This window comes from Pelophylax lessonae (genome assembly GCF_965119305.1).
Source record: "Pelophylax lessonae genome assembly, chromosome: 2".
NCBI classification, from domain to species: domain Eukaryota; kingdom Metazoa; phylum Chordata; class Amphibia; order Anura; family Ranidae; genus Pelophylax; species Pelophylax lessonae.
Window position 1 is genome coordinate 426,216,220 of NC_138769.1, and position 18,183 is coordinate 426,234,402.

The 18,183-nt window shown below is 43.6% G+C and overlaps 1 protein-coding gene across 1 annotated transcript in view; it reads left to right on the top strand.

The window, feature by feature from the left end:
* The first annotated feature begins 2,879 nt into the window (after positions 1–2,879).
* Positions 2,880–18,183, top strand: part of KSR1 (kinase suppressor of ras 1) — a 276,807-nt gene continuing 261,503 nt past the window's right edge. The window contains exon 1 of the mRNA XM_082245310.1: positions 2,880–3,381. Coding sequence (XP_082101436.1) covers positions 3,181–3,381 — 201 coding nt within the window. The 5' untranslated portion in view covers positions 2,880–3,180. The remainder of the gene's footprint in view (positions 3,382–18,183) is intronic.

Here is an 18,183-nt window from a genome sequence, read left to right on the forward strand (position 1 = left end):
CGTCTGTAGAACCATTATTCTGATCGGAAAATAAAATGATCCATTATGGAGTGTGTATGGTCTTTGCTATCAATCAAAATCCACTCTCCTATGTGTGGCATATTGATGGAATGGGTTATTGACTTTAGATTGATCATTCTGATTGGAAAATAAATTGATCATTTATGGAGTGTGTATGGTTTTTGCTTTTAATTGAAGTCTACCCTCCCATCATGTGTGGCATATTGGCGGAATGGGTTGTTGACTATAGATTGATCATTTTCTTTTGTGATCAGAATAATCATTTAATGAAGCCTGTATAGACACCACTTTCCCATGTGTGGCATATCAATTGAATATGTTTCCGTCTATAGATCAATTATTCTGATCAGAAAATAAATTGATCATTTATGGAGTGTGTATGGTCTTTGATATCAATCAAAATCCACTCTCTCGTGTGTGGCATATTGGTGGAATGGGTTGTGGACTTTAGATTTAATTATTCTGATCGCAAAAGAAAATGATAATTTAATGAAGCGTGTATAGTCACCATTCTGATCCTATCTTTGCTATGGATCCAAATCCACTTTCCAATGCGTGGCGTTTTAATTGAATAGGTTATCGTCTATAGATCACTTATTCTGATCGGAAAATTGATCACTTATGGAGTGTATATGGTTTTTGCTATCAATTGAAATTCCACTCACATGTGTGGCATACTGGTGGAATGGGTTGTTGACTATAGATTGATTATTCCAATCACAAAAGAAAATGATCATTTAATGAAGCGTGTATAATCACCATTCTGCTCCTATCTTTGCTATTGATCGAAATCTGCTTTCCTATGTGTGACGTATCAATTGAATAGGTTGTCGTCTATAGATCAATTATTCTGATCAGAAAATAAAATCATCATTTATGGAGTGTGTATGGTCTTTGCAATCAATCAAAATCCACTCTCTCGTGTATCATATTGGTGGAATGGGTTAATGACTATAGATCAATTATTCCGATCGCAAAAGAAAATGATCATTTAAAGAAGCGTGTATAGTCACCATTTTGGTCCTATCTTTGCTATGGATCGAAATCCACTTTCCCATGTGTGGCATATTAATTGAATAGGTTGTCTATAGATCAATTATTCTGATTGTAAAAATATTTGATCATTTATTGAGTGTGTACAGTCTTTGCTATTAACCGAAATCCACTCTCCCATGTGTAGTATATTAGTGGAATATTGTTGACTATAGATCAATCATTCTGATCGGAAAATAAATTGATCACTTATGGAGTGTGTGTGGTTTTTGCTATCAATTGAAATCCCCACTCGCATATGTGGCATATTGGTGGAATGGGTTGTTGACTATAGATTGATTATTCCGATAACAAAAGAAAATGATCATTTAATGAAGCATGTATAATCACCATTCTGATCCTATCTTTGCGATGGATCGAAATCCACCTTCCCATGTGTGGTTTCCCATGCGTGGCGTATCAATTGAATAGGTTGTCGTCTATAGATCAATTATTCTGATCGGAAAATGAAATGATCATTTATGGAGTGTGTATGGTCTGAGTGTGTATTGTGTGGCATATAATGTATATTATGTGTGGCATATTGGTGGATTGTGTTGTTGACTTTAGATCGATCATTCTGATTAGAAAATAAATTGATCATTTATTGAGAGTGTACAGTCTTTGCTATCAATCGAAATCCACTCTCCCATGTGTGACATATTGGTGAAATGGGTTGTTGATTATAGATCAATTATTCCGATCACAAAAGAAAATGTTTAATGAAGTGTTTATAATCCCCATTCTGATCCTATCTTTGCTATGGATTGAAATCCACTTTTTCATGTGTGGCATAGCAATTGAATAGGTTGTCGTCTATAGATCAATTATTCTGATCGGAAAATGAAATTATCATTTATGGACTGTGTATGGTCTTTGGGAGTGTGTATTATGTGTGGCATATAATGTGTATTATGTGTGGCATATTGGTGGAATGAGTTATTGACTTTAGATTGATCATTCTGATTCGAAAATAAATTGATCATTTATTGAGAGTGTACAGTCTTTGCTATCAATCGAAATCCACTTTCCCATGTATGGCATATTGTTGGATAGTGTGTATTATGCGTGGCATATTGGTGGAATGAGTTATTGACTTTAGATTGATCATTGTGATTGGAAAATAAATTGATCATTTATTAAGTGTGCACAGTCTTTGCTATCAATCGAAATCCACTTTCCCATGTATGGCATATTGTTGGATAGTGTGTATTATGCGTGGCATATTGGTGGAATGAGTTATTGACTTTAGATTGATCATTGTGATTGGAAAATAAATTGATCATTTATTAAGTGTGCACAGTCTTTGCTATCAATCGAAATCCACTTTCCCATGTATGGCATATTGTTGGATAGTGTGTATTATGCGTGGCATATTGGTGGAATGAGTTATTGACTTTAGATTGATCATTGTGATTGGAAAATAAATTGATCATTTATTAAGTGTGCACAGTCTTTGCTATCAATCGAAATCCACTTTCCCATGAATGGCATATGTTGGATAGAGTGTATTGTGAGGCATATTGGCGGAATGTGGTATTGACTTTAGATTGATCATTGTGATTGGAAAATAAATTGATCATTTATTGAGTGTGTACAGTCTTTGCTATCAATTGAAATCATCTTTCCCATGTATGGCATATTGTTGGAATGGGTTGTTGACTATGGATGAATTGTTCTTATTGGAAGAGATCGATGATCAGAAAAGAATTGGATGATATATGGGGGCGTGTACAGTGACTCTAGTTCTGCTGCAGCTTGATGACAATGTAAAAGTGAAAGAAGCTGTGTGAGATGGAAAGGCAGGCGGCTTCCCCTATGATGTGTAGACTACAAGCCCCAGCACCCTTTGCGGCTGACCCGAGCAGTGACACCATAGGAGGAGGTAGCAGTGAGTGGAGAGCGGCGCTGCTGTCAGACTCTTACTTTGCTCGTTCTATTGACATCGCTGCCTGGTGGGCATTGTGATCCGTCATTATTGTTGGTATCGGAGCCGTGTTGTGTAGGATCCCCCCCCTCCCTCCATGCACATCGCCACTTTTGCAGTGTGATCCTCATTAGACGGGTGGATTTTGTGTAGGAGAAGAGCCTGGCCCCCGGGTGGCTCAGGTTCCCGATGCCGAGGAGATGGACGCTCAGAAGATGCTAGAGAAGAAGCCGGGGGTATTACATAGGATGGAGAGAGAGAGCGGACCGGCCCTGTCCGCCCGGCAACACTGCGAGCTGATCCAGAATATGATCGACATCTCCATGTCCAACCTGCAGGGACTCCGCACACAGTGCGCCGCCTCCAACGACCTCGCTCAGCAGGAGATCCGGACCCTGGAGGTAGGTGATCGTCCAGGGCTGCCAATGCAGCCTCCCCCCTGCTCCCAAGGCCTGTGTGCTCTTTTGTTTTCCTGCAGCCCTGGCATCTGACAGCGCAGGGCTGAAGGGGTTAATCTGACTTGTATGTGAGGAGGGTGCAATCCCTGGCATGATATGGGGGGGGGGGGGGGGGGCTCACCTGGGTCCTTGCACTTGCCCAGTGATAAGCTTGGCTACTGAGGTAGGCCAGAGGTTGACAGTCTTTGCTTTAAAGCAGCCAAATGGGTCCATTGTTGGTTTCTACATCCTGCCTTTTATTGGGGTTCTGACTCAACTAATCCATGTATGTTGAAGCATCTTTCCTAAGCTTGTTAACACAAGAGGAACCCTTGGAAGGTTCCGGGGATCCCTTGTTAAGATTAAGCCTTTGAGGGTCATTGGGAAAATGCACTTTACATCGGTGTTGGTCAGAGGGATGAAGGCCACCTTTGCAGACCTGCCGCTGGTTATGCCAAGTAGCATTGGACCTGGAACTATGCAGGCACCATCAGATGGCCAGTTAGCTACTGCTCAAAGTACCCCTAGCCATTTCTGGTGGAACACTAGGATTCTGCTAAGCCTTGGTTGAGAATTTCCAGCTTAAAGCAACCTTTTTCAAACTCTTTTACCGAAAGGAACCCTGCAAATTTTCAGGTCTTCAGGAAGCCCTGCTAAGATTAGTCTATTGAAGATCTTTGGGAAAATGGCCTTTACGTCAGTGGGATGAAGGCCACCCTTGTAGACCTACCGCTGGTTATGCCAAGTGGCATTGGACCTGGAACTATGCAGGCACCATTAGATGGCCAGTTAGCTACTGCTCAAGGTACCCCTAGCCATCTCTGGTGGAACTCTAGGATTCTACTAAGCCTTGGTTGAGAATTGCCAGCTTAAAGCAACCTTTTTCAAACTCTTTTCCCAGAAGAAATCCTGTAAATAATTTTCAGGTCTTAAGGAAGCCCTGCTAAGATTAGTCAATTGAAGATCTTTGGGAAAATGGCCTTTACGTCAGTGGGATGAAGGCCACCCTTGTAGACCTGTCGCTGGTTGTGCCAAGTGGCATTGGACCTGGAACTATGCAGGCACTATCAGATGGTCAGTTAGCTACTGCTCATGGATCCCCCTAACCATCTTTGCTGGAACACTAGGATTCTACTGAACCTTGGTTGAGAATAAAAAAGATTGCTTTAAACCAACCAATTCCTTTACCAAGAAGAAACCCTGTAAATAATTGTGAGGTCTCAAGGAAGCCCTGTTAAGATTAGTCTATTGAAGTTCTTTGGGAAAATTGCCCTTACATTAATGGTGATTGCCTCCCTTACAGTGGTCAAAATGCTACCCTTGCAGTCATGCCACTGGCTCTGTAAAGTTGCCCTTGGACCTGGAACTATTCATCCTCAGATGGGAGGTCAGTTAGCCACAGCTTATGTAACTCCTAACCACCTCAGAAGAAACCCTGGCTGAGATTGTCTTTACTAAATGAAGTCTTGAAATTACAAATTTCAGGTCTTAGGGAACCACTGCTAAGATTAGTCTTTGGGACAAATGGCCCTTACATGAAATTGGCCCATACATGGGCGGAAAGAATACTATCATTGCAGGCATGCTGCTGGATTTGCAAAGTGGCATTGAGCCTATATCTATGCAGACAGATTGGGGTTCAGTTGGCAACTGCCCAGGGAACCTGTAGCCACCTCCTGGAAGAACTTTTGGTTTCCACTGAACCTTGGTTGAGAATGGCTGGGTTAGAACAACCCCCCTAAGCTTCAAGGAACCTCTAGCCAACTAGAAGGGAACCGTGTTTGAGAATGGCCTGGTCAAAGTAAGCTTTTACAAACTTTTTAACTTGGAAACTTCAAAATAATTTTGCAGTCTCAGGGAACCCTTGTTAAGATTAGTCCCTTTGGGGTTATTGGGGAAAATGCCCCTTTATTGATGGCGTGGCAGTGGTAAGAATGCCTCCTTACAGTGGCAATCAGAATGCCACCTTTGCAGTCATCCCGCTGGCTCTGCCAAGTGCCATTAGACCTGGAACTATGCAGGCACCATCAGATGGGAGGTCAGTTAGCCACTTCTCAAGGAACCTGTAGCCACCTCTGAAAGAACTCTAGGATTCCACTGAACCTTGGTTGAGACTGGCTTGGTTAGAACAAACTTTCGCAACCTCTTTACCCAGAAAGAAAACTTGAAATCATTTTCAGACCTCAGGAAAGCCCCAAATTTAAATTTGTATATTTACAGCTCCTGGTACATTACAGTAATTGGTTAGTTGTAGCTTTAAAATTAAACGTGTAAGCATTGTGGTATAAGTGTACTTGACACCCTGAGTGGATAATTTTTATTTTTTATTTTTTTTAACGCCCCCTCTGCTCTGTATGACAAAATCATTTTTAGTAATTACTGTGAAATTGATGAGTAATAAGAATGGCAAGAAAAGAAAACCAGAAAAGGAAATCTAAAGTGGCTGTTTACTTTGATGGTCCAGTCAAAAGGTGCTACTCTAAATTGGTGGGAAGTGAAGAAGGACCCCTGTTCATTGATGGTCAGTTGGAATAGTGCCCTGTTACATTGGTGATTAGTGGGAAGCATGCTCCTTAATTTGGTTGACAGTGGGACAAATGCCATTCTTCCAGGCAGTTAAAAAATGTTGGGGTAATGGGTACTGACTAGAGGAAGTGAGGCCACCGTATCGTTGGCTCTGTTAAACCACATCCATGCTGAGACTTTGCTTTCCCTTCCAGGCTAAAGATGGCTCTGCCACTGTTCTTTTTTTAAGAAACCCTTCTCAAACTTTGTGGGGGTGGGGGCATGGCATTTTATGGAACCCTTGTTGAGAAACGCTGTATTAGACATGGGCATATTCATAATGAGAATATGTTCTACAACCAGTAGCAAATAGTGATCGACCGATTATCGGCAAAGCTAATATATTGAGGGCCGATATGCACTTTCCCCGATATACCGGAATTGGCCTTTTTATTTGCCGATATTTTGGGAAAGTGCTTTTACCTGAGAGATGCCTGCAGCTAGAGGCATCACCCCGGTACCGGTGTCCATAGCCGACGGTCGGCTGTCTTGAAATGACCGATGCGGCTGAGAAGCCACTCGGCTGTCATTCCAAGGAGCGGGAGGGGACGTTCACCCCTCCCGCCACCTTCTGCGGCTCGCCCGGGTCTTCTGTCCCACCGGGAGACCCAGGAATCCTACCTTCACCACCGCCGTCTGAACATTTTCTTTTGAATTCATGTCATGACATCACTTCCGGGTACTGGCGGCACCGAATTCAAAAACTTACAGCATTCAACACAGCCAAACTTGGCGTTTTGAATGCTTTTAAGTGCAGAGGAGGGGTTTGGGGTCTTTAAGAAACCCAGATCAATCCACCACAGTACCTGTAGACATTAAAAAAAAAAAAAAAAAAAAAATTAATGTCCGAAAATATCGGCCGATATCAGATGACCAAAAAATCGGTATCGGCAGTAAAAAAACGATATCGGACGATCACTAGTAGCAACCGATTAGTATAATCTCTTAACTGAACTTTCAAAAGTGAAAATAATTCTAGTCGTTATGGGCTTCTGTTATTTGTATAGATCATTGGGCAGCCTTACTAAATCATGTGTATCACCCACCATCTTTGGTGCCCAGCTCTTGTCTGTTACAGTTGTTAGTGTCAACTGTTGACTAGTTGACATCTGATTGCCTCATATTTGACAGTTTTAAATATTATTTAAAGTGGAACTTTAGTCAGAAAATGAAGTCACATTTGGCCTTTTTTTGCAGGTATAGCTATGTAACACAATAAAAAGAAGTGCCTATACTGTTAAAAGCCAGTAATACACTTTCTCTCCCTGCTCTGCACATTCTCAGTTGCTCTCTATTTTTAGGCACTGTGCGGAATTTGTAGAGGCCAATCTGCTGACAGCCTAAGGATTTACTGCTGCTAAGGGGCTTTGGGCTTCAGCAAAATGGCAGCCTCCAGCAAGAACAAACAGGAACAATGCTGGAGGCAACTTGCAGCACACACTTATTTTGCTATCATAATTAATAATGTGGAATTTATGTTCTTTGCTAAAGAACATTATTTTGTTATCAAGTTGTTATGGGTAAAGTGCCACGTTAACGTTCATGTTAATCCTTTATATTTTTAGTGTCTTTCTACAAGCTTGTTTCAATGAGAATGCATGGGTTGTGCACTTGCTAATTTGTTGCAATAGAAATTATGCATTTTCCAGTGCAATCAAATCTATGGCCGTGGGAAAATCGAACAACATTTATAACCATGCGTGTGATGTGAATGAGCCCTTAAGGGTAATCCCTGGGTTACCCACTTATAGATAAATCCCCATGGCTCCCAGGAGGCACAACTGAAGCGTCCAGCCCCAGCTTGGTTAAAGATGGGCCCCCTTAACCCTCCTGTATCTTATTGTATTGTAACTAACTATACTGTCTCCATTTATATTTTGAAGCACTGCACATTTGTTGGTGCTATATAAATCCTGTAAAATAATAATAAACTGTAATTGGGCAATGAATGGGCATCAGCACACTGAGGTTGATTTCCTAAAACTGGAGCGTGCAAAATCTGGTGAAGCTTCGCATAGAAACCAACCCTCTTCAAATTTTATTTTTATTTTATTTTTTGTCAAAGCTTAAAGCGGAGTTCCGGCCACTAAATTTTTTTTCAATAAAAATACCCCCGGGACAGTCAGGGCTACTACATTCCACAATGGATAGCCTCTGTACTGTCCCGGGTCGCACTTACCTTTTTAGAAGAAATACTTACCTTGAAAATTTCTTCTCCAGCGCTGCCATCTCGGATGTGGGCAGCTGAAGCCAGCGCGTCCTCTTCTCTGTCCTCTTCTCCCAGAATGCGCCTGCACCGGCCCCACTCGTCACTTCCGGTGCGGGCGCGTCATCCCTCCACAGCTTCTGGGCATGCCCAGAAGCTGTTTAGCAGGGAATGAGGAGCCGCACCAGATGTGACGAGCGGGACCGGCAGCCGAGGAAGGAAGTGGAAGAAAGGTGGGTATAGTATATTTTTCTTCAATAACAAGGTAAGGAAACAAAAAAAATCGTAACTATCCATTTCTTTTTCAGGTGACCAATAGCAAGCGGATGGCCCAAAATTGATTATGTCGATTTTGTGGCCGGAAGTTGAAGTTAGAAGCTGATTGGCTACCATGCACCGCTGCACCAGATTCTGCACTCTCCAGTTTTAGTAAATAAACCCCACTGATAAAGTTATCACTTTGCACTCTTCTATCGTCAGCCTCTGTGTTGGGCTTTATTGCACTGCTATTGACTGTCCAAGGTGCTGTCCTTTCTGAGTTCTGATGCATGGGGTTGAAGAATTCCTGCACATGGAAGGTTTGGCCTCTCTATATAAAATCCCAATTTTTCGGGTGCCACAGATGCCATGTCCGATAACTGCAAAACGAACCCTTCCTCTGCTACATACTGTTAGCCCCGGTTCACACTAGGGCGACCTGTGAGGCGACCTGGTCGCCTCACAGGTCGCCGCAGGTCGCCTCCCATAGGGAAGCTACGGACCCGTTCTAATAGGAGCGACACAAGTCGCTCCGACCTAGAAAAAGGGTCCGGAGCTTCTTTGGGGCGACCAGGAGGCGACCGCCATAGACTTCAATGTTATGAAGTCTGTGGCGGCCACTCCGAGGTCGCGGCGCGCTGCTCGCACCGCGATCTCGGAGGTCGCCCCTGAAAGTATCGTCGCGCCAGTGTGAACCGGCGCTTAAAGTGATAGTAAAGTCTTGTTTTTAAAAAAAATAACATAAAAAATAACAAACATGTTCTACTTACCTCCTCTGTGCAGTGGATTTGCACAGAGCAGCCCTGATCCTCCTCCTCATTGCTGCTTCTGGCCCCTCGCTCCTATCGAGTGTCCCCATGGCAAGCAGCTTGCTATGGGGCACCTAAGCTGAGCTGCAGCTCCGTGTGTCCATTTAGACACAGAGCTGCCGTTCAACCACATCTCTCTCCTGATTGGCTCACTGACAGCCAATCAGGAGGGAGAGTCCCAGAGTGACTGAATGACTCATGGACATCGCTGGACAGAGAGGGGGCACAGGTAAGTATTAGGGGTGCTGGGGGGGGCTGCTACCTACAGAAGGCTTTTTATCTTCATGCATAGAATGCATTAAGATTAAAAACCTTCCTGACTTTACAACTTCGTTAAGGATGGAGCATCTAGAAAATTGGTTTCTGCATTGTATGTGAAGGTCTTACAAAACCCAGGAGCCTACATTCACTATATCTGGTCTCCCACAGTACACAGAACATGTTAATGCAATAGTTTAGTAAATATTAACCTGCAAAATATTTTTTTTTCATCAGCAGTATATAGCAGTCTTGAGACTTTTATCAGTGTCTGGTTAAAGCTTGTAGGAGGAGTTTACATTAGTCTGTGACTGTCCTATAAGGCTGCACATAAATGCACATATTCTCCTGCACACCAAGGATCCTCAAATGTTCCCCAAAGGTCTTTATTGCAGTTGCTCCTGTGATGTGATCTTTCTGCGATTAAAACCTTTGGACGACATGTGAGGATCCTTGGTGTGCTGGCAGATATGTGCATTTATCTGTGGTGGTTCCAGTAACCAGCTGGTAGTAGCTTCAGCACCCACTTACGATGGCTGGGGGAATATAGACAAGACTATAAGGCTGCAGGACCCCTGACCCTGTGTCTAAGAATAAAACGACTCTTTAGCAGTACACACCAAACTGAGCATACATGCAGCTTGTCCCCCTAGCCTCTGTTATATCAGAAGATGGTTTGGGGACATTGGAAGAAGGGGAGGATCAAACAGCCTTTTTACACAATGCAAAGGATTAACCCCTTAGATTCCACAGTGAGTAACCAGCATGCTTTACTACATATATAGACTGATTTTACTGTTGTGGGTTTAGTAACACTTTGAGAGAGACTCCCTTTCAAACTGGGCAAACAGCTGGCTTACAATAAAAAAAAAAAAAAATCTTCAATCTCCTGTGTGAATGCGAACACAGAACAAACATAAAGTAGGCTGTTCTCAAATTTGACTATAAAAGTTTTAAATATACTTTAAGCATTGCTAAATACTTAGCAAGGTTTGCTTGTTATTTTACAAACAATATGGCCATTGAAAGATCTTCCATGTGACGATCACACATTTTTGCAGAGTTTATTTCTATCAAATGTACAGCATGAATTTATCAACTGAATGTATCAACGGTATACCAAAGTTTTCTGAAACTTTTTTTTTTTTTTTTTTAATATGTCTCCTGCATATATTTTAAAAAAGGTGTCTGAAGAAAAAACTACATGCACCCGCCCGGCGCTCTTATATATAAATATATAAATGAATAAATAGATGGTCAAATTATGATGTGCAATATCCTGCATATATATTAGCTTGAACAATAAGAATGTAACAAATTACATCACAATAAGCAATCCACAAAGTATTTGTATAATCTCTAACATTTTAGCGGATTTAGCTAGTTTGTAGAAATAAGAGGAACTTCACTTCCCCATGCTTTTTACCCCACCCGTGCTTTCTTAGGCCTTGTTCACACGGGCGTACTACACCGTATGCCCACGCAAGGGCCGAGTTTACATGCATGGGGATATACAGGTGTTCCATGCATCCTTGTGCAGGCAGTCTCCTCCATGTCAAATGAGATGCAGCAGCTGTACGGACACAGCCACTTTTTAGAAATTGGCATCCATGCAGGTGTACAGCCCCTGAGGCACATTGTCGAGGTATAGTACGCCCACTTGAATGAGGCCTTGTGACACTGGGCTCTCATCAGAAAGCATACTCAGCTGAGCAGCGGATCTAGCATTGTCCTGCACTGATCAGCTGTCACAGCCTATGTCCTGCACCACAATCTTGGTGCACTCAGTCATCTGCAGCCAGCAGCCATTTTTGATCAAGCCTCCAATGGGTTGGTGCCAGCTCTACCCACGCTGCTCTCTCTAAATGGGCTCCCGCTACCTCCTGGGATATGTGTAGAATAAATTCCAGGAGGTTGCAGGAGGAGGACACTTCATTCTCACCTGGGCAAAACGGGTGGCCAAAGGAGGGGCTTAAAGTCCCTTTCCAGGATGAAGGTCCACTTTAAAGAGGTGCTCCAGCCCCCAAGGCCTCAAAAAAAAAAAAAAAAAAATTAAGTCCGCAGCTACAAATACTGTATCTGCTAACTTTTATTATTAGGGCACTTAGCTGTCCAGGGGGTCCCACGATGTCCGCACCCTAGCTGATTTTTTTAGTCCGCTCTCGGGTACTACCACTGCCATTCCTTTTGAGGGAACCCACCAGTGAAGCCATGTCTTCACAGCCAGTTCCCTACTGTGCATGCACAGGCGCGCTGCCCTCTCTGACCGCCACAGCAGCAAGGGAAGGAGAAGGGGGGCTGAACTTTCTGCGGCGAGGTCCGCGGTGAGGTTTTCCCGAAAGGTGCCAAATATGGCAGCGGAGGGGGGAGAAGACAAACAAACAAGCAAAGCTTCTCCTTTTGGGTGGAGCTCAAAATGGTAAGTTCATAATTTCACAAAAAGGTCACCCCCCTCCTGACTCCACTGTATCTTGTGGTCCTGATGCCCCATGCTGCCTGGGGCTGTGTATGGTCTGTACACCACAATACACAGCACCAGAGTGAGTGTCCATCCTTGCAAAGCGAGAGAACGTCACTAGCAGACCATGGATCTCCAGAATAGGTTCAAAACGTTATTCCGCGATCACATTGTTACTGCGGAAGCAACGTTTCAGAGCCTTGCAGGACCTCTTCATCAGTACATGCTTGATGAAGAGGTCCTGCGAGGCTCCCAAATGTTGCCTCTGCTGTAACAATGTGATCGCTGAATAAAGTTTTGGACTCATTCTGAAGATCCATGGTCTGCTAGTGACGTTCTCTCGCTTTGACTATCTACGGTTCTAGCCAGTGGCTGCTGCAGCACCCACTTACATACACAACCTTTTCTACAGGAACATGTGCGTTGGGAATAGTGTGTTGGCATCCTTGCAAAGCACTTCTGAATTAAAGTGTTTCTTATTGGTCAGGATGGTCGCACTGGCCAAAGAGTGGTGCTTGCCATTATCAACATTAAGTTTGAATACTCACTCCGGGGCGGTGTATGGATCGCTACACCAGCAGCATGGGGCACCATGGCCGGTATGTGCAGTGGGGTCCAGGGTAGTAGCCAGGATATTTGGAGTTCACTTTTTCATTTTTTTTTAATGTGAAAAGGCTCAGAATGTCTTCTATGCTAGCTCCACTGCAAGTACCGGCTCGGCTCTACTTGGCCCTGCTTGGCCCGGTTTGCTTTTCCACTGCTGGTACCGCATGGTTCGGTACGGTACGGTATGGTTTGCTTTTCCACTAAAGTAGTACTAAAATTAAGTGGGTGGGAAAACAACGGGGTGGGTGGGATTCTTTGACCAATCAGTGGCTAGTAGTGACTGCATGCAATGGATTGTGGGATATGGTACCGGTATGGTACCTCTTGGAACCACAATCGAGGTGGTACTGTTTTAGAGAGCCGTACCGTTCGTTTCCATGCAGTGGAAAAGCGCCGCCCTTACCGTACCGAACCGTTCCTACACCATACCATGCGGTACCAGCAGTGGAAAAGCACAAAAGCGAGCCGAACCGTTTGGTTCCATGCAGTGGAAAAGCGCCATAATGACACTTTTCCACTGCAAGTACCGGCTCGGCTCTACTCGGCCCTGCTTGGCTCTGTTTGGCTTTCCACTGCACGGTACGGTGTTGGAACAGTTTGGTATGGTTTGCTTTTCCACTAGTAGTACTAAAGTAAGTGGGTGGGATAACAACGATTCTCTGACCAATCAGTGGCTAGTAGTGACTGCATGCAAAGGATTGTGGGATATGGTACCAGGTATGGTACCTCTTGGAACCACAATCGAGGTGGTACTGTTTTAGAGAGCCGTACCGTTCGGTTCCATGCAGTGGAAAAGCGCTACCGTACCGAACCGTTCCTACCATACCATGCGATACCAACAGTAGAAAAGCACAAAAGCGAGCCGAACCGTTCGGTTCCATGCAGTGGAAAAGCACCACCGTACCAAACCGCTCCTACACCATACCATGCGGTACCAGTAGTGGAAAAGCACAAAAGCGAGCCGAACCGTTGAGTTCCATGCAGTGGAAAAGCCCCATAAGTGGTCTATGACCTATCCAGCACGGAGATCTGCGGTAGTGGAGTCATGTTGTTTTTATAAATAAAAAAACAGGTCCACCATAATGACCAGAATAATTCTTGTTCCTCGGGCAGGGGGTTAGATGGTGTAGGAAAATATCCATTGTATACACAGAGGGGAAAAAAAGGAGGCTGTCATGAGAGAGCCTGAACGAATGGGAGCCTTATAACTTTAGACATGGCTGACTCGCTGATATTTTCCCTTAGGCTCTCTTCCCAGAGCAGTGCTGAAGAGCATAAGACCATGGCTAATGTGTTCTTGCTAGTTGACAAATAATGCCAGCTAGTTTTTAGCAGAATCTGTTGTACAGCAAAGGGGGACATTATGTAACAGGTGTTATGGTTTTAATTATGCGTTGGGCTGTGTTGTGACGCAAACCAAGATCTAAAAGTTTGCTGCTCTAAAAAAGTGGAAAATCTCGTTTTATGACAAGCAAAGTTACTTGGAAAGTGCTCCGGGGCCTCTGGAGGTCTGTTTTCTTTAGCTGAGATGGGAGAAAGTAAAAGAAAATACAGCAATGGTGTCAGTATCCTTATGTTGATCATTAAAAAAACAGCCATTAACCTGTGCCTAGGCTCTTCTATCTGTGCAATACTATGATGGATTGCTACACCGGCATGTCGCAGGGGATGAGGCACCTGCAATGACTGAGCTCTTCCTGTAATCTATTTCTTTTTTCACGCTGGCTGGACAGCTGTACAAGAAGTATATACACTGGTGAACAACATATGGACTGATTTACAGGTATCTAGATTGTATATAAATGTGTTAAGCTGGCCATACATTATACAATTGTCATTTTCCTTTAGATTTACCTTCAACTATGTAGTTAAAGGGGTTGCCTGATTGCCTACAAATTGAAAGTGTTTATGGTTGACCTCATATTATATGGTTTTGGTAACTGAAAAGGAAAATTGTATAATATATGGCCAGCCTTATCCCTGTGCCAGCATCTTGGACCTTCAAGGAGTTGCTGACTTTAGAAAATGCCTGAAAGGAGACGCTCGTTTGGCTGTACATCTCCTATGGATCACAGGAGTGCAGTTCATTTTGCACTCCTGTGACCCGTTTTCATTAGAGAGCAGGCTGAAGTCCGCTCTCTGCTGACATCACAGAAGTCAGTCCAGGCACCGCGTCATCACGACAGTGAAAGTCGGGATCCACCAGGTGCCTGGGGCCACACCTGGCTCAGCTTCTCAGCGAACCACTAAGAGCCTGAGCCACCCCTCCACAGCCCAGCACTCCAGTGAGTATGGAGGGGGCAGAGCAGAGAGCTGTGACTGATAGTCAGCAACTCTCTGCGCGGGGAGCTGTCAGAACTGAGCGATCTGCGGTGTACGTTCAGCATCGGCCCCATGCTGCATCCACCTAGATGAGTATAAATGTTAAAAAAAAAAAAAAAGGAACCCATACTTCTCTTTTAGGTAAATAATTTGGTTTGCCCACTATTAGGGATGCACCAAAATTTTCGGCCGAAAATGGGCCTATCCCATTTCGGCCAAAAATGGCTTAAAAATGCCGAAATTAATGGCCACCGTGAGGAAGGAGGAGGGCGCAGCGCAGGTTTGAAAAGTCCCGCCTCTGGCCGGCCGCCTGCCTCTCAATGATGTCCCTACTACGACTATGTGTATGAATGAACTGACACACCGGGCGGGAGGGCGGGCGAGCGGCCGCTAATAGCTATAACTATGTGAGCGATTCACTTCCCTGTTATGCGGATATCTCCTCTGACAGAGAAGTGAAGCGCTCACATAGTTATAGCCATTAGCAGCCGCTCGACCGCCCAGTGTGTCAGTTCATTCATGCACAGATCGTAGTAGTAGTGACATCACAGGGAGGCGGGCCGCCAGGCCAGAGGCGCGTCTTTTGAAACTGGAAGGACACCGGAGGAGCAGAATAAGGAGACTGCATCCTTGGGATGGGGAGGGACGCTGAGGCGGGGGTGGGGGTGTACTGCCGAGAGGGACGCTGAGGCAGTGGGGGGGGGGGGGGAGGAGCTGAGGCGAGCTTACCAATGGTATTAGTATTATGCAGCATGAGGGGGTTAATGTATTGTCACTGCTGGTCACTAATGCATTAGTGACTGACCAGTGGCAGTTAATTAACCCCTTTGTGCTACATTAGTGCAACCAGTATCGTGTTAATTAACAATGATACTGGTTGCACTAATGCAGCACAAAGGGGTTAATTAATTGCCACTGGTTGGTCACTAATGCATCAGTGACCAGCAGTGACAATACATTAACCCCCTCATGCTGCATAATACAAATACCATTGGTAATTAAATTAACCTCTTGCCAACCCGTCACAGTACATATACTGTGAGAGGGTGGCAGCGACAGGTGTACGTCGCTTCCTGTTTTTGGTGTATGCCCCTCTTCTATCTATTTTAAAATTATTTGGGGGAAAGTCATTTTCGGTTTCGGTTTTCGGCCAAGGGCATCCTGCATTTTCGGTTTCGGCCCAGAATTTTCATTTCGGTGCATCCCTACCCACTATATTTGGTACCGAGGATGGGATCTATTAATCCATTTACAACATTGTCACGCATATATGCGGTGGCAAGATGGATGGACCTTAGCACCCCAGTCACAGCATATATGAGTTACTGTCTTCTGCCCTCTACATCAGAGCTCCCAGAACTGAGGCCAAGCTGTCCTCAACAGCTCATGCTCAACTACTGACAGAGATGTATAGTAACTTAAGTAGAACTACTTCACTACTGTACTTAATTCCCGAAAGGCGGTATCTGTACTTTCCTAGAGTAGAATTTTTTTCTCCTACTTCCACTTTTACTTCACTACATTTTTTTCAATGATTTCAATACTTCTACTCCGATATTTTTTTTTTTTGTGCTGCATAGTTACTCGTTACTATTATAAAAATTACCACTGCCAGAACAGTAGATGGCAGGTTTCATGAAGCTCAAAACGTGTATTATCAGCGCATACGAAAATAAATGCTACTGTATGTATAAATAAAAGCTGCATTTGAAATAATAAAAAACAATATGATGTTCAAACTTTTGACTTTTCTTTAATAACTACATAACACAGTACTTGTACTTTTACTTTCAGTACTTGAGTAGCAATTTTTTTTTCAAAACTACTGGTACTTTTACTTTCAGTACTTGAGTAGCAAAATTAAAAAAAAAAACTACTTGCAATACTTAAGTACAAAAAATGTTGAATACTTTAGTACTTCTACTCAAGTCGCTTTTTGATCGAGCACTTGTACTTTTACTCAAGTCACTTTTTGATCGAGCACTTGTACTTTTACTCAAGTATGGGTTTCGAGTACTTTATACAACTCTGACTACTGATGACTAGGAGCTGGTATTGATGATCAATCCCATTGATGTCAGTTCTGTGCAGCTGATTAAAAATTTTCATACATCTCTGTGAACAAAGATGGCACTGGCCTTCTGGGGAGAAAGGAGGATGATATTATCAGGGGAGTACTGTTATCTCTTTGATAACTAACATGTAAAAGAACCAGTAACATTTAATGCAAAAATTCTAATTTCTAATAGATAATGGGGTGCAATCGGTGGAAAAAAATTGAAGGAGCAGAATGGAGAATTTTTTGTGAACTAATTATTAGGTCCGAATGGATGGGAAAGGCCATTTATTCGAAGTCAAATATTAAAGGAAATTTTGAAGTAATTTTGAATGACTTTCATCAAGTTTCTAATTGTTTTATGGAATGTACTGATGAGATTCTTTGTTCGGACGCTCATGCCAAAATCAACTAGTGTATGGCAAGCTTAAAGTGCTAGTTCACCTTCACAAAGAAAATGTAAAGGTGGACTAAGACCAGACACCTTCTCCACCCCTGGTCCCACTGCACTTGACTCCAGGTTTGCTGAGCTGTCAGCACCCCTGCAGCCACTCCAGTAGTCTTCTCACTCTTCTCCATGATTGAATGTGACTGGTCCATGCTGTCACAATGATTGCACTGACAAGTCAGAATCTATCTAGTCAAGTTGCTTTATACTGACTTTATCTGCAGACAGAAGTTCATCCCTTTGATCTGTAGATGAAAAAACAGAAAGCGATACAAAAAGAAACAATGTTTCTTTTTATCTTGGTGTTTCAGTGGCTGAGCAATGTTGTTGATAAACATTGCCTGACTGCTTTTTTTTTTTTATGACAGAGCTAATTGCTGGACTTAACACCTCAGCTGTCAACAGGGGAACCCCACTGCTCCTGCACGTGATTTGACTGACAGCAGTAGGAATCAATGACAGCCTATGAGAGTGGGGAGAGCCGCTGCAGACGAGCACAGAACTGGATAAAGTGAGGATAAGTATTAGAGGGGGTTGAGGGGGCCAAGCTGCTACCTAAACATTTTTTTACCTTAATACAATGAATGCATTAGGATAAAAAAATGTAGCCTTTAGAACTACTTTAACCTCTTCCGGGCTACCCCATGCATATATACTGCGGCACAAAATTATTTGTTCTTCGTGTCTGGGGCACTCATGCGCGCCACCGGCAACCCACTCCTGCTATGATTGGACACAAGGGGAGCCAACCAAACCAATCAATATACGCTTATTGGGGTT